The following is a 15,516-nucleotide window of genomic DNA, read 5'->3' as shown; positions in this document are numbered from 1 at the left end:
ATATCTCTACCAGCTTCCAGCCTCGTGGAAACACATAGGCAGAGACCACATTCAGCTCCCTGAACAGGTAAATACCCTCAGCAAAGCAGTAAATGCAGAAACAGCACAAAACTCCCCCAAATTTCGCAGCGTTTACGTAGAAAAACTTTATTCCAACTGAAGGACTTACACGCAATTAGTCATGAGGAGATGGAGAGTAACAGGCTGCTGGTGGCACTGGACACCCGAGTGGAAGACGTGCAGGACCTTGTGGTCAAGGACTAACTCCTAAAAAAAGTAGCTCATCCACGTTTCATTTGTTTTCCACCAGCTGCCAAGGCTGTTGAGGGCACCGGGGTCATCCGTTGGTACAAACAAACACCTTTTACAACTTGAGGGCTCCCCCAAGTTTTAAAAACCATTTCACAGAAAGGAAAGAAACATGATGTGAAAACACAGCTCAAGAAACACACAATAGAGCAAAAAACATGGGAGGTGAAGGAGGCTCTGCAGGAATAGCTAACGAATCCAAACCGCTGGCGCCCAGCAGGAGGGAGGAAAGGGAAAGGAAGGAAGGAATGAAAAACCCAGAATTGCCAGGAGAGACAAAAAAATAAAGAGAAATTTCAGTTCAAGTCAGAACTTGCAAGTCTTGTATCTGCAAAGGCAGACAAAGCCACAAGGTACAGATAACTGAAGGAATTCCAAGGCTTCTGAGTTGTACTGAGGAGGACAAGGCCTTCCACACCATTTCTCAGCTGTGGGAGGATGAACACTTGGATCATCTCTGTTGGCTCAAGCCCACTCGGGCAGCTCTGCCAATGCAACTTTTGTTTAAATTAGGCAAAAGCCTGTGGCTGGAGCAAGCAAAAGAGAGAGGAAAAAAACCCAATCCCAAGCTTGCTCTGTGATGAAGGCAGTTAAAATGGGACAGCCAGAGCAATAAAGGAGGTTGCTGTAGGAATTCTGGCCAAGGAGCCGCAGCAGGGACCTGGCTGAGGGGGCTGAGCCCTTTTGTTTTTGGGGTGGTGGCTTCTCAGTGTCTGGGTGGAAAAACCTGTGATGGGATCTACAGGAGGATGGCTGAACACAAAGTCTACGTGTGTCTCAAAACCAGTGTTAAGTCAATATCAGGGTTCAGAGGGAAGAGAAGGAGAAAGACTAAAAATAGGGAGAAGTTGTCATCTAGGATCCTTGACCTTCTGGATCCACGCTTCCTTCGGGATCTTCATCGTTGTAGATGTTCTCTGCCTGCAAGACAGGGATGGAGAGACTGAGGGAGCATTTCCCACCCCTTTGGACAGGATTCCACCTGCCAGAACACCTCAGAAAGTCCTGGTAATTTTTAATTTGCTGGATCACCCATCCCTGATCCCATTAACATTAAAGCAGCAACACAAACAACCTTATCCATAAAAGCCAGGTCTCGAAAAACTTCCTAAGTGTCCTGTAAATAGGAATCTGCTAAAGGAGAGTCCACTGCAAGACTTACAAAAGTGTTTCAAGTATTTATTTTGTAGATCCTCTACTCAGCAGCACTTTCTAAAAGAACTACACAAGAAAGCTGCCAAGAACAAAATTTAGAGATAAACAAACAAAAAAAAAAATAGGCAAATGGTCTTGTCAAAGGTCAAAATTGTTTTCCAAAACCTTCAACAGCTGGGAATGTAGGGGCCAGCAAATTGTTCCTTTTCATCTTTGGAGAATGAAATCTCAAATATTCTTAAAGACCAGTAACTACAGAAACCTCAGCTTCATCCTTGGTTCTCACACACTGTTTTCATTCAAACAGAAGGGAAAACTTTCCTTCTGCACCAGAACTTCTTTTTTATAAACACAAAACGTGTCCTGAGTATTTGGAAACCACTGTTCTGGCCAAAGCTAAAGGGGATTTCACTGCCCCTTTGAGATTTCAGCAGTGCTACAAACTGGGTAATTCTGAGGGCTGTAAATAAAAGCAGGAATGCTGAAATCCAGGAATTTCAACACCATCTCCCACCTGCCACTTCCTGCACCTTCTCAAGCAACTCACCATTTGCCAGACTTGCATGATATTATCTTCTGATACAGAACAAATGACCCAGGGCTCATTGGGATTCCAGGAGAAATCCGAGATCTTTGCAGTATGACCCCCATGGATAAACTAGGATTGGGGAAACAAAAAGGGGAATGGTTTGAGATTTGCATTGCAGGGTGAGTTATAGGTTAAAATCATTCATGAGAGTGAAAAGACTCACCAACAGCTCTGGGGGACCATCCTCAGCATCCTCAGGGGATTGCTCCTCTCCAATTTTACTGCAGAAAAAAAAGAAAAGGTGGGGGTTGGTTGTTTTGTTTTTGTGAAGTGTGATGCAATTCATCAATAATATTTTGTGGGGAAAACCTGAGGAATTTGGGATTTACCTCAAGTCCCAAACATTTAGCCTGCGGTCTGTGCCACTGGAGGCCAGGATGGTTTCATTATGGGGAGACCACTGAACCTGCAGACAGGGATAAATTTAAAAGTGAGTTTAGAGAAGCTGGAACAGGACATTCCCAACAGTTCATTTTGTACCCTGGAAGCTCTACAAGAATTCAAATTGCTAACAACACAAATATATGCAAGTAACATTTATCACAGGAAGCAGTTTGTGTATATTCACACACACAAAAAAAAAAAGACATTTCACCAAAAAAGTGCCACCTGGAATTTTTCCTCTAACAAAGCCCACGTGTTTCCAAGTGCAAACAGCTCCCAAGGGTATTGGCTGCTCCTTATCTTAATAAGGATTGCACAAATAGAACCCACGGATTCCTTCAGCACTAGGCACAGCTCTCACATGAAAAGAAATCACTGTAATTAAGCTTAACTGCCCAAAAGCTCACATTTACTGCTTCTGCTGGAGATAAAGCTCTCCAGAACACACCACCTAATAGGATCACAGGATTAGGAAAGAACACTGAATTCTGCACACCAACGTGGCATTTCAGGATTCTGTAATTTTATTTAGACATAACACAGTCTGAAATGATAATCCCTCCACCAAAAAAACCTCTACATATTTTTCCTCTGATTAAGGCACGAGCTGGTGATGGAAATATTTAATCTGCTAAGCAGGTGCTGCCTATGATGTGAACATTCTCTATTTACAGCAGCAAAACCAGCAATTATCTTTTGTCAGAGGGTGTTAAACCTTCCTGCAGGAGCAGGCTGAGGAGGTGGAAACACTGCAGCCATTTCCCTGGGCCTCCTGCTTCAATCTGCTGCCATGAATAATTTAATGGACTCTGCACTGCTACCATTTCATCCTTCTGCTGTGGTTAAAGCTCCAGAGCATTTCCCTGATCCCTTTCTGGACACTCTTTCTGTACTGAAGCTCTGGAGCTCCACAACACCACCCAGAAAAGTATAAGCAGGTGAGAGAATAAAATATGAGGTTTAAAGTGCAAAAACATTGTGGAAAAGACTGGTTTTCTTTCCCAGACTGTTGAGTAGAACTAAGTCTGTGAGGATAAAAGATAAAGACTGGTTTCATACCTGAAATATTTCATCTTTATGTGATTCAAAGGAGTGCAGCTTCAGTTTTAGGTTTCTCAAGTCCCATAGAGCAACAGTCTAGGAAAAAAAAATTAAAATATTTTGTTGAAGTAACCAACATGTACATCCACCCCAGAAACTGAGCAAGGATGTTCCAAGATCAAGGCAGAAGTACCTTATCAGCTGATCCTGTGGCCAGGATAAACTCACTGTAGGGATTGAAGGAGAGGCAGTTCACTTCAGCTGTGTGAGCATCCACGGAATGACTGGGTTTGGAGGTGTTGTTTGACCGGGTGTCCCAGCTGGGAGGGGAAAACATAGAATTAAAACAAAGCTTTATATCCCATTTCACCGAGGGATTATGGAGATGGCAAAGCCTGAGGGGCAGAAGCAGTTTGGGAAGGGATTCCCCCACTTACATCATGAGCTTCTGATCATCAGCAACGGATCCAAAGAGGGATTCATGGAGCAGGTGCCAGGATACATCTTCCACCACTGCTGTGTGTCCTGTGAAGATGGTCTTGGCATCCACCACTTTGCCTTCTTTGGGAACAGCGCTGATATCCCACAAGCAAATGGTCTTTAAAACAACAAAAATGTACAAAATTACATCTTGAACCACTCTCTTTCCCCCCTCCCCCTCAAACCCAGGATGTTTTTGCCCTTCCCAAGGCACACCAAGTGCAGGTTTAACCCAGCTGTGCTCCAAATACTCACATGATCATCAGAAGCACTCAGCAAATGCCCACTGAGGTTTGGGTTCCAGGACAGTCCATACCCCTCCTTCTGGTGCCCACGGAGACGCAGGTCCGGGTTGCACTCTCCAGAAGGATCTGGAACGAGGCAAGGTGAGAACTCCAGTGCCTGGAATCATTTCCAGCACATCCTGCAATACCTGGCATTAAGTTTACTTTTAGCCCAGTAGCCACCTCCATGCTTCGGTTTGAGTTCCCTGGTCCAGCTGCGTGGAGAAAGAGCAGCTCAGCTGTTACTGCTCAAAAAACTCCTCCTGAACACCCAGAAATAGAAGGTGGGATATTTCTCTTTCTCTCATCTTCTCCAAACTGTCCTTTTGAAGTGAGGAAGGCACTTCTGATGCTCCTCACAAGTGGCAAAAGGAGTTACTTTAAACAATCTTGATGAGTTCGTAGGTAAATGACTTAATATATTTACAGGATATCAAGGGAACAGCTCAGCTACCCACCAAATCAATCATAGTTTCCAAAAAATCCACCTTCTACCACCTCAAATACCTCACAGTGAGGTGACAGAACAAGCAGTGAAAGTGCACGAAAAGGTTTCCTTTTCCATGGATACCTTTGGATACATCTGTTTAAACTCCATACAAAATAACCTCATACACAAACACCCACTTGACCTTAAAATCCCAAATAAGGGGTAATCCACACCACTTTTCAACCTCTTTTTCACCCTTAGGGAATGAGTGGCTGCTCTCTGAGGCACAGACCTGGTTTGGAGGGGTGTTTGGTGTAATCAAAGACCAGGACATCACTGGAGGGAGTCTTGGTGGCGATGATGCAGGGGTTCTGGGGCATGTAACGGGCTCTGTTCACCTCTCCCTCGTGGTTTATCTTGATTTCAATTTCAATTTTTCCACTCACTGAGCCAAAGCCTCCAAACTCTAGGAATAAGAAAGCAGGAGTTGTGAATAATAAGCCAGTTTCAGAACAAGGCACAAAGAGTTGATTCAAGGTTTGCTATCAAGCTCTCAGAACAGACAAAGTTGTGGTAAAAACAAATTGCAGTTTTAGGACTGTGACACAACTTGCTGAAGCTCCCTCATCTTTATATATAAAGTAACCTGATAATTCATAAAACTGCACAATTTTGGCAAAAAGAATGGGTTTGGGATTATCTTAAAATTGGAGTATATATTTTTGAGAGATACTAAAATAGAAGAGAAACAAGTATTTATTAGACAACCCCCATGTTTATAAATAACTTTAAGAAGCCCAAAGATCAAAATACTCATTGCACAATCCAGACTTCCAGTGAAAAGAAGAGCAAACATTGGATCATTAAGGACTTTCACCAGGTGGAAAGATTGATTCAGCCAAGCAAACAGGAGAAATGCCTAACTTGGGACAGCCACAAAGGTTACAAAATCATCAAATTCAAGTCTGATTCACTGAGTAAAACACAATTTCACCCCAGAGGGGCTGGGACAACAGTCAGGCAGCAGAACTCAAGACAAATGAAGAATGTTTGAAATGTTACACTCCTCTGAAATAAAAATATTTCACACGAGCATATGTAAATTTTTTTTGCTTTATGTAATGCAGATGTGGTAATAAAAATACCAATAAAAAGCACTGCATGAGATTCAACATCAATTCCTGAGAAATAGGGAAGGGAGAGGTTTTCCCACATAAATATTTTTGCAATTAACCTGCCCCTTCTGTTTTCACCATTAGATTATTAAGACATTCAAGAAACAGAGTATTTTTCTATCAAGGAGGCACCACTTAGAAATAAATTTGTTTAGAAGTAAAATCTGAGCTTTGCTGCCTGAACTTTAGGAAAAGACAAATTTTCTATTGAGAAGGGAAGGGGGAAAAATGGTTAAAATCCCCCTTTTTGGGCTCTTACCTCCTTTCTCACTGTCATAGTGGGAAGCATCAAACTGTGCATCGTCGTTGGGCAGCTGCACACTGGCAATCACCAGGTGGTTCTGTTCATCTGAGGTGTGGGTGCCCAGCACTAACCTGTGGATGCTGAAATCTTTGCCTTCAGGTCTGCAGGGGAAGAGAAACAAAAACAGGAATCACAAAATTGCTTCCCTGTGAGGATGGTGAGGGCCTGACACAGGAGAAGCCGTGGCTGCCCCTGGATCCCTGGCAGTGTCCAAGGTCAGGTTGGACATTGGGGCTTGGAGCAGCCTGGGACAATGGGAGGTGGCATTGGATGGACTTTAAGGTCCCTTTCAACCCAATGAGTTTGGGATTCTGTGATCTCAACCTAAAAGTCTCTCAGCACAATCCTGGATTTGCTGTTTATTCCACTTTAGAAGGAGAGCAGAAGGATCCCTTTACCTTGTGACATCAGGAAGCCACTGAGCAGTCAAGCTGGGCCACTCCAGGGCATGGGTCATCACCAAATCATACAGGAAGGGGGTGTTCTTTTTCCATATTTTATATTCCTCATTGATCACACGCTCTTCCACCGCATCATCAAAGGCTGCTGAAGTGGGTTTTCAAAAAAAAATATACACAAAATTAATTATTTAATTATTTATAAATTATTTATAATGATATATATATATATCATTATTTATAAAAGTATTTACAGACACACAGCATCGTGGGCACGCAATGGATTAGAGTCAACTACATCAATCACACCTTGGTCTGCTGCTGGATGCTCTGTTGGAGTAGTTACTAAATGGTTAAAAATCTCCTGTTGCACTTGTTAATCCTTTTTTTTTCTGGATATATGGCTGGGAACAAATATAAACTATGTCAAATTTCATCCCTGGAAGTGTCCCAGGGCAGACTGGACAGGGCTTGGAGCAACCTGGGATAGTGGAAGGTGTCCCTGCCCTTGGCAGAGGTGGAATGGGATGAGCTTTGATGTCCCTTCCAGCTCAATCCATTCTGGGATGATTTGATGTTGTTACAGCAGCACAACAAAATTCTGAGACCTAGTGCACAGAGAGGCCAAAACCCAGACTTGTAACGATGTTTAAATGTAGGAGATCCAGCAACTGCTCTTAAACAGACCGGTCTGGGCGCAGCCTTGAACTACTTGTTCCCAAAATCCAGTCTTCCAAGGCTCCTTCTGCTGCCTTGTCGCTCTCAAACACTTTCTCAGCCCATCTGCCACCAGCCTCCGCTGTAGAGGAGAAGGCGACGGGCAGACCCGGGGAGCTCACCCGCAGAACGGGAACACCCCCATGCAACCGGGGCTCATCCCCTCGGAACCGGGGGCACCCCTACGGAACGGGGGCACCCCAAACGAACCGGAGGTGGCCTACGGAAGGGGAGAACCCCCGCGGAACGGGAGCTCACCCATGAAACCGAGACACCCCCGCAGAACCGGGGCACCCTCAGGGCGCGCGGCAGCGGCCGGTGACACCTCTTTGTCTGCCCGCCCCCCTCGCAGGGCACGGCCCGGCCCTCCCGGCCCCACAAACCCCCTCCTCGGGGCGCAGGGGGCGGGCAGAGGGGCCCGGCCCGGGCCGCTCTCCCCGCTCGGTGCCGCGGGCGCGGGGAGGCGGCGGCGGCCATTACTGAGGGGGGGGCCCCCCCTCAGGCCCCGCCCCCGCGCGCCCCCTGGCGGCACCGCCCCGCTCCCCTCACGCCGTAACGGGGAGGGCGGGGGGCACCCCGCGCCTCAAGGCGGAGGCCGCGCCGCCCATACGGAGCCTTTACCTTCCTTGTCCGCCATGGCGGGGCGGGGGGAGCGCGGCGGCCGCGGGGCGCGAGGCGGGGCGGGCTGGGCGAGGCGGGCGGGCGGTTCCTACGCTCGCTGCTCCGACCCCTCCGGCCGCGGCTCCGTCTATTGTTTCCTGCCCCCGCTGCGTGCGGCTCCCGGCGCCGCGCACCCCTTCGCGCGCCAACGCCGGCCAATCAGCGCCCGCCGCCGGGAGGAGCCGGCCAATCAACGAAGGGCAAGGGGGCGGGGACGGGAGCGCGCGCGACGGTCACGTGGGAGGCCTCCCCCTGGGAGCCGCCATTTTCCGGAGGGTCCCCAGCGCGTCCTTAAAGGGGCCGCGTCCCGCTCTGAGGGGCGGCGGGTTCGGGGTCCGGTCTCGGTTCCTGCTCCTCGCTCCCGGTCCCCGATTGGGAAGAACCGTGGCTGCGGCTCCCTCCAGTCGTCACAGCTGTGGGCAGAGCGTGTCGGGGCGGGACTGGACCGGACTGGTGCGTGTGTGGGCCGAGGCCTCCTTCCAGGGCCATCCTCGGCATGTTATTAATTCTCAATAATCATAAATATATTCCCTTTTTCCACAATTCAGTGCCGCGGTGAGTTTCAGAGATGTAATATTTGCTGGTTCTGGTTGACTGCTGAGGGTAACCCGGGACCTGACTATCCACAGCTGAGGCTTAACAGGTTTAAAATCAAATATCAAATCAATATCTGGGTTTATTCCTCACGAGATACCCCGACTTCTCAGTTTCAGACTTCTCCTTGCAAAACACCTAGATATTTACCTGGAATTAGAAACTGGATATCCTATGTCTTGATTCTAAGCTTTGGAGTAAGAATTAACTCCTGTGGTAAAAGGTACGGGATATCTGTAAATTATTTGCATTGTTTGTGGAAGTGTTGGGCTCAGCTGTGGATAAATCTTATGGTGCACAAAAATACTAAAGAATGGTTATGATGTCTGGAAATCTGGAGAGGAAAATTAATTAGCCTGAAGTTAATCAGGTTTTTCAGTTCGTGTCTGTTGGATTTACAAGTGAACAGGAAAACAGCAACTACTGAGATCAGGTCTGAGAATGTGACTTTTAAATGGGGCAGTTGATACAGTTCTTTAGGGGCTATTTGGTTTGTTTTATTTTTAAAAACTGCCAGAAAAGGAACACAGGAAACCCTTTGCACTTGGGTGACAGCTGGATTTGCCACGCACGTGCCTCTAGGTCTGGAGGTTTAAATGTAATCCTTGCCCTAAGACAACACGACTTCCCTTTTTTTCCTGAAGAAAAATCCTCTGTAAGGTCACACCAGGGGGTTTTTGGGGGAAATGGCATTTCAGGTGTGTGATGTACAATGGGCTGAGCACCCTTAAAAAATATTAATTTAGAAGTTAACCTAAAGCGTGGAAGTTTAATTCGCTTTACAGCTGTTTCCATCAGGGCTGTAATTTTTGTGAACGAATGGAATGCTCAGAGTACACAACAAGGAGGAAGAAACATCATTCCTCCCAGAAAAGGCCAAAGTCCAAAATTTCCTTAGGGAATGTTTCCCCTTGGCTCTGCTGGCTGGGCAAACATCAGCTCGTGGGGATTGAACTCCCAGCTTCCCCATCTCCCCCGTTTGACACCAGACGACTGAAATCACCCGAATTTAGCGCTCAGGAGGAATTCTCCGTGTTCTCCACAGGTTGAACACGCCGTGGCCGTGTTTCCCCAGCAGCAGGAAGTGAGGGAGAATTCCGGGATCTTCCCCAGCGCCAGGAAGTGAGGGATTCTTGCAGAGCCCTCAGCGATGGCAGCCGAGGACAGGGATTACAACCTGACCGAGGAGCAGAAGGCTGTGAAAGCCAAGTACCCCCCTCTCTGTAAGAAATATGAATGTGAGTATTTTTCATATTCTTTTCTATTATCCTGATGCAGTGTGAGTGTGACAGTGCAGTTGTGAGGGCAAGGACGATGACAGGAAATACAGAAATGAGAAACCAATTGTCCTCATCATGCTTTTCTTGTTATGGGCACTGAAAAAAATCATGATGAAAATAAATTAAGTCTCACCTTGAAAACTTTTGCTCTTCTGAGCCCTTCCTTAGCAAGGCAATGCATTTTTCTACCTCTCACGTAGGAAGAGACTTTCAGAAGTGTGCTGGTCTTGTGTGTGGTGCTTTTACTAAAGGTGATTATCTCTGCCTTTCCCCACCCCTGGAATGTCTCCTAAGAGGATGTGGGTGGCAGCCCAAGGGCCAGCTTAAGGCAGGAGACCATTCCCTGCCTGTTTTCCATATTACCAGTGTCTGTCTGGAGGGACTGTGTCTGTTACCTCTGTTAGAATTTATATTTTTAGGGCCTGTTCAGATCTTTATTTGATAGAAGTGCAGAAATACGGTGACATATCACAGTAGCCATAACTGGAAGAGGTTTTATCCTTCTTTTACATCCAAAGGAATTTGTTTGCTTTAGAGACCGTTGTTCAGAACCCTTTAATAGTGTGTGAACTCTCTAAACAGCACCAGAAGAATTTTTTTTCAGTTGAAGTGATCACGGTGTGGCATTTATTTCACATCCCAACTTAGTTCTGCTGTAACTTTGCATTTCTTTCATTCCTCTGAATAAATATAAATGAGGTTCGTGTAAAACTGGATACATGCTTGGCATGTTAATCATGCTTCATGAGTAAAGTTTGCCTTCTATTTTATATTATATCCTATGTTTTAAATTCTTCTCTTTGCATAATGGCTGCTTTTGGGTGTGGACAGGTAGATTTCCTCACTGAGCTGGAAATATTTGCAAATCTCATCCTCTGCATGAATAACTTGTAGTCCTGCAAACTTCAGCATAAACTCTTTACTCCTGGTTTAAGTTCCTTTTTATTGGAGTTAACTTGTGGAAGCCTGTTGGGTTACAACAGCCAAACCCTGCACTGACATAATCACATTAAACAGGGGGTTTTTCTGCTGCTTGGCAGAAATAATCCAAAATCCCACCTGTGCTAAATGTTTCTAATGTACAGATTTATCACACCTGCAGATGAATGCAAAAATGTTCTGTTAGAAAATCGGGTATTGATGTATTTTTTTTTTCTTTAATCCTCATGCTATAAATACTTCTGGTGACATCATTCCTTTTCTTTTCTCTTCCCCTCAGATTTGGATCACACAGCAGACGTGCAGTAAGTGTGGGCAGCTGGGATTTGGATGACAAATTGATTATTTCTTACCCTGCTTTAAGCCTGGAGTAACAGCCAAGGCCACTTTGCAGATGTAACACCTTGTGGAGCTATGAAAAGTCACTTCACTGGGTGCTTTGATGGTCGAGTTTGTTCCTGCTTTTGGGGCACCATAGAATCATGTTTGGTTTCTTTTCGAATGTTCCCATGGTGCTTCTGAGTAAGCCTTTGTGTTATTTGGAAATGTCTTTTGAAATCTCCTTCTAAACTCCTTTTAAATGAAATTTCTTCTGTGTGGTTTACTTTTATAGACACCAATTAGCCATATTAGGAAAGACCTTTTTGCTGACTGGTAAAACATTTATTTTCCATGTTCTCCCAAGAAACTCTTCTCACAAACTAACAGAAAAACAAGGTGTTTTTTGCTCCTTCACCTTCTCTGCATTAATTCTCATGTTCTGATTGCTCACCTGCAAGTTACTTTGGGGCTGTTTCTCTGTTATGATCCAGTATTATATTCCAGTAATTATTCCATGTGTTTTTAGGCTCCATGCCTGGGGAGACACGTTGGAAGAAGCCTTTGAGCAGTGTGTTATGGCCATGTTTGGCTACATGACAGATACAGGGACCGTGGAACCTGTGGATACAGTGGAGGTAGAGGCAGAAGGTGAGGACTGCACTTCTTCAATGGAGAATTATGAGAGGGAGAAAGGTACCAAAAATCTGAATCTTTACATTTAGTCTCACTGCAGTTAATTAAAATCTAACTAAGCATCACAATCTGAATCTCCTGTACATCTGAGGTGCTCTTAAAAATGTTTTTTTTTTGCTGAGACAATCACCTGACAATTCTGCTTCAACCACACAGGGCATGACATGTTGTCTCTTCTCTTCCACTTCCTGGATGAGTGGCTGTATAAATTCAGTGCTGATGAGTTTTTTATACCCAGGGTAAGTGGTCTGGTTTCAGTTTTTTCCATTTGTAGCACGAGGCTGTTCCCTGATAATCCCAGCTCTGGGAATCCTAAATGGGATTTTAGGGGAAAAAGGAACACCAAAAAAAAAAAAAAAATACAAGGCCAGGTTGGATAGGGCTTGGGGCAACCTGGGCTGGTGGAAGGTATCTAAACAGTAGAAAATAACCTTTGTAAGTGGGATTTACTGTGAATTTCTGCCTGAAGGTAGAAGGTGTGACTGACACATTTCTCCTCCCGCTTTCTCTGCAGGAAGTGAAAGTGCTTCACATCGACCGAATGCAGTTCAAAATAAGATCGATTGGGTGAGCTTAAACCATTGTCTAAAAATGGATTGTGGACTTTACCTGCTTCCTTTGAGGCTTTAAATGAAACTGGCACTGTTCTGTGCTCATCACTGAAACTAATTATTTGGTAAATATTACCAAAATTACAACCACCTCTCTCCTTTTGTTTTTGCCTTTACAGGTGGGGAGAAGAGTTCTCTTTGGACAAACACCCACAGGTAGGCAGGGGTTCCTCTTTTCCATTTGGTGTCCTTTAAATCAGACCTCCAGAGATCAAAATATAAATGTGGCTGAATGCTACCACTGAACTCAAGATCTCACTTTCTGCATGTTTTTTGTGAATGTGTCCCTGAAACTGTTGGCCTAAGCATGACTTTTTCCCTCAGCACTAGCAAAACTCAACAATTGGCTTCCTTTTTGTGATGCTGGTAACACAGAAAACCAACCTATATTCAGAATTTGTGTGCTTGGGTTCCACATTTACTGGTACAGCCTTTTGCTTAGTCAGTTTTGGCTTTTTTCTTCTTTTTTTTTTTTTTCCTAAAGAATTGCTAGAAGCAAAATCTGATGTCTTTACCTGTGTCATTTTTAGCCTAGCAAATGTTGATGGTCTGTCAGAGGTAAGAGGAGGAATTTGTGGTACTGAGAGGATATAAAATAAGGGAAGAGTTCCCTTTCCACTGTTTGGCCTGGCCATTAGTATGGCATCTTCCTTATTCATCAGAACAAATACAGTTACAGCTTTTTGGGGGAAAAAAATGGATAGCATTTGAGGAAGGGGCTAAGAACTGGGGGTTATGAACTGATAAAAGGGATAAAATTTAGAAACTCTATGGTTTGTGTCTCTTTCCTAGGGCACAGAGGTCAAAGCCATAACTTACTCAGCAATGCAGATCTGTGAAGATGAAAAGCCAGAAGTCTTTGTCATCATTGATATTTAAAGCAAGAAGAGTGTGGTTGAGTTGGATATTGGTCATCATCTGGGAAAAGCCCCCTAAAACTGTAATCCCTGTGGAAAAAACAAAGGAATTGGCCAGTTAAAACCAGAAATTGAAGGGAGTGATTGCAGGGAATGTCAGCCAGTGAGACAGAGAATAAGAAGAATTAATTGGGGGTTTGGGGGATATGGAGAAGGAGAGGTTTGTACAGGTTGGAAGTCTCCCAGGAATTCTGGCAGTCAGCTTTTAAGGCTGATAAATGTGCTAAGGGCTGTATGAAATACAGAAATTGGTGGAGCTGATAACTAAAATACTCCCTTTTTGCAGGGTGGCAGGAGATAATGTTCATCTAGATTGATTCCATTTGCATATTTCATGTTCTAATTCTGGGCTGATGTCCCTCCTCCATTTTACATAAATCCGAAATAGCTGCAGCAGCTCAGATGTAATGTCGAAAAAAAATTGGAGTGTTTAAAATTAGACACCAGAAAAAAATGATGCCAATTAAGCAAACAAACCACCACATCTTTTAAACAACTTAAAAAAAGAAGTCATGCCAGCAGGTGGTGCTGAATTGCTGTAAATAAATTGCCACGTGAAATCCTAAAGCATGTGACCGTGTACCTGGAATCCTCTTATCACCTATGAGAACTCTGGAAAGTTGGCAGCTTTGCTGCTGTGGTGGAAGGGGAGGCACCAGGTTGTAAAGGGATGTTCCAGGGAGAACATGTTGTGAATGTATGTTGTGAAAACAGAGTCTTTTTTTAAAAAGCAGATGGTTTGGATCAGTCTTTTAGAGAGGACAATACAGACCATCTTTTAATGTCAAAGGACTATGGGCTTCACTGAATCAGAATTAATCAAAAATAATCAAAGTTGTGGTGGTGTTGTTTTTTTTAAATGGGATGGCAAATGTGCATTACCTGCTGTTTTAACTTAATTTAAAGGTGAGGAGCACAGGCGTGGCCTGCTCTGTTACCATAAATGCTCCAAGTGCCTTCCTCTGGAGGTGGTGTCTCATCCTATAAAGTTCATCTTAAATAGTTCTGGTTTTATTTCCATGTTGTAAAGACTGAGGGATAAAACCCCTCTTATTTTTTTAAGCAAGCCTCAATGCTGAAATAAAACCTGGACTGAAACAATCAATGGCTTTGTGAGTGATTTTGACCGGTCAGTTCGGACACAAATGAATTACACATGTGCTTTGTTCCCCGCTAAGGTGAGCAGACTTTTATTTTATCAGTAAGAATTGCAACGTGCCAGTTTAATGGTACAAAATAAGCGTGATTTTGACAGACTGGGGTTTATTCCTCCTCAGGCAGAGCCCTGGATGCAGTGAGGGCATGGCCGCCATTGCGGCCCCTCAGAGGCCGCTCTGGAACCTCATTGGCTGGCTGGGTCACGTGACTGGGATCGGCCAATCGGGCGTCGAGTTGAGGTGGCGCTTGTTCTCCACAGCCTGAGGGGCTCAGTTGGGGCTGAGGGTCAGGGGCTGTGGGGACACGGACACTGACTGAGGGGCTGTGGGCAAGGGGCTGGGGCTGTGGGGACACGGACACTGACTGAGGGGCTGTGGGCAAGGGGCTGGGGCTGTGGGGACACGGACACTGACTGAGGGGCTGGGGCTGAGGGTCAGGGGCTATGGGGATATGGACACTGACTGAGGGGCTGAGGGTCAGGGGCTGTGGGGACACGGACACTGACTGAGGGGCTGTGGGCAAGGGGCTGTGGGGACACGGACACTGACTGAGGGACTGTGGGCAAGGGGCTGTGGGGACATGGACACTGACTGAGGGACTGTGGGCAAGGGGCTGGGGGGACACGGACACTGACTGAGGGACTGTGGGCAAGGGGCTGTGGGGACATGGACACTGACTGAGGGACTGGGGCTGAGGGTCAGGGGCTGTGGGGACATGGACACTGACTGAGGGGCTGTGGGCAAGGGGCTGGGGCTGTGGGGACACGGACACTGACTGAGGGGCTGTGGGCAAGGGGCTGGGGGGACACGGACACTGACTGAGGGACTGTGGGCAAGGGGCTGTGGGGACACGGACACTGACTGAGGGACTGTGGGCAAGGGGCTGGGGGGACACGGACACTGACTGAGGGACTGTGGGCAAGGGGCTGGGGGGACACGGACACTGACTGAGGGGCTGTGGGCAAGGGGCTGGGGGGACACGGACACTGACTGAGGGACTGTGGGCAAGGGGCTGTGGGGACACGGACACTGAGGGACTGTGGGCAAGGGGCTGTGGGGACATGGACACTGACTGAGG

At 46.0% G+C, this 15,516-nt stretch overlaps 2 protein-coding genes across 5 annotated transcripts; one reads left to right on the top strand and one right to left on the bottom strand.

The window, feature by feature from the left end:
• Positions 1-121: 121 nt before the first annotated feature.
• RBBP4 (RB binding protein 4, chromatin remodeling factor) lies at positions 122-8,048 on the bottom strand. 3 transcript variants are annotated; one of them, XM_069035718.1, is made up of 12 exons: positions 7,888-8,048; positions 6,550-6,697; positions 6,107-6,252; positions 4,965-5,138; positions 4,214-4,329; positions 3,916-4,076; positions 3,672-3,798; positions 3,497-3,574; positions 2,383-2,459; positions 2,217-2,274; positions 2,012-2,122; positions 122-1,230 (listed from the first exon to the last, which is right to left on the bottom strand). In XM_069035718.1, exons 1-12 carry the CDS (start codon positions 7,901-7,903, stop codon positions 1,165-1,167), a joined length of 1,278 nt encoding a protein of 425 aa, XP_068891819.1. In that variant the 5' UTR covers positions 7,904-8,048; the 3' UTR covers positions 122-1,164. The 3 variants fall into 3 exon arrangements, with proteins under 3 accessions (XP_068891819.1, XP_068891820.1, XP_068891822.1); XM_069035719.1 differs by having other exon boundaries at positions 6,550-6,694; XM_069035721.1 differs by lacking the exon at positions 7,888-8,048 and adding an exon at positions 7,525-7,715.
• Positions 8,049-8,174: 126 nt separating this feature from the next.
• Positions 8,175-14,382, top strand: ZBTB8OS (zinc finger and BTB domain containing 8 opposite strand). 2 transcript variants are annotated; one of them, XM_069035722.1, is made up of 8 exons: positions 8,175-8,379; positions 9,566-9,758; positions 11,020-11,044; positions 11,587-11,708; positions 11,910-11,992; positions 12,268-12,320; positions 12,484-12,520; positions 13,157-14,382. In XM_069035722.1, the coding sequence occupies exons 2-8, from the start codon at positions 9,671-9,673 to the stop codon at positions 13,241-13,243; spliced, it is 495 nt and encodes a 164-aa protein (XP_068891823.1). In that variant the 5' UTR covers positions 8,175-8,379; positions 9,566-9,670; the 3' UTR covers positions 13,244-14,382. The 2 variants fall into 2 exon arrangements, with proteins under 2 accessions (XP_068891823.1, XP_068891824.1); XM_069035723.1 differs by lacking the exon at positions 8,175-8,379 and adding an exon at positions 8,387-8,481.
• The last annotated feature ends 1,134 nt before the right edge of the window (positions 14,383-15,516 follow it).

The sequence above is a fragment of the Aphelocoma coerulescens genome, chromosome 23 (genome assembly GCF_041296385.1).
Source record: "Aphelocoma coerulescens isolate FSJ_1873_10779 chromosome 23, UR_Acoe_1.0, whole genome shotgun sequence".
Taxonomy (NCBI): Eukaryota; Metazoa; Chordata; class Aves; order Passeriformes; family Corvidae; genus Aphelocoma; species Aphelocoma coerulescens.
Note: the sequence above shows the minus strand (reverse complement) of the source record. Positions and strands in the feature narration are given on the sequence as shown.

Coding starts and splice junctions, on each gene's coding strand:
- RBBP4 (XM_069035718.1), bottom strand. Junction 3,799..3,915: donor GATGATCAGAAGCTCATGAT/GTAAGTGGGGGA, acceptor TTCCCCTCCCAG/CTGGGACACCCGGTCAAACA. Junction 2,123..2,216: donor ATGGTCCCCCAGAGCTGTTG/GTGAGTCTTTTC, acceptor CCCCAATCCTAG/TTTATCCATGGGGGTCATAC.
- ZBTB8OS (XM_069035722.1), top strand. CDS start 9,671: ATGGCAGCCGAGGACAGGGATTACAACCTGACCGAGGAGCAGAAGGCT. Junction 11,045..11,586: donor GATCACACAGCAGACGTGCA/GTAAGTGTGGGC, acceptor ATGTGTTTTTAG/GCTCCATGCCTGGGGAGACA. Junction 12,521..13,156: donor CTTTGGACAAACACCCACAG/GTAGGCAGGGGT, acceptor TCTCTTTCCTAG/GGCACAGAGGTCAAAGCCAT.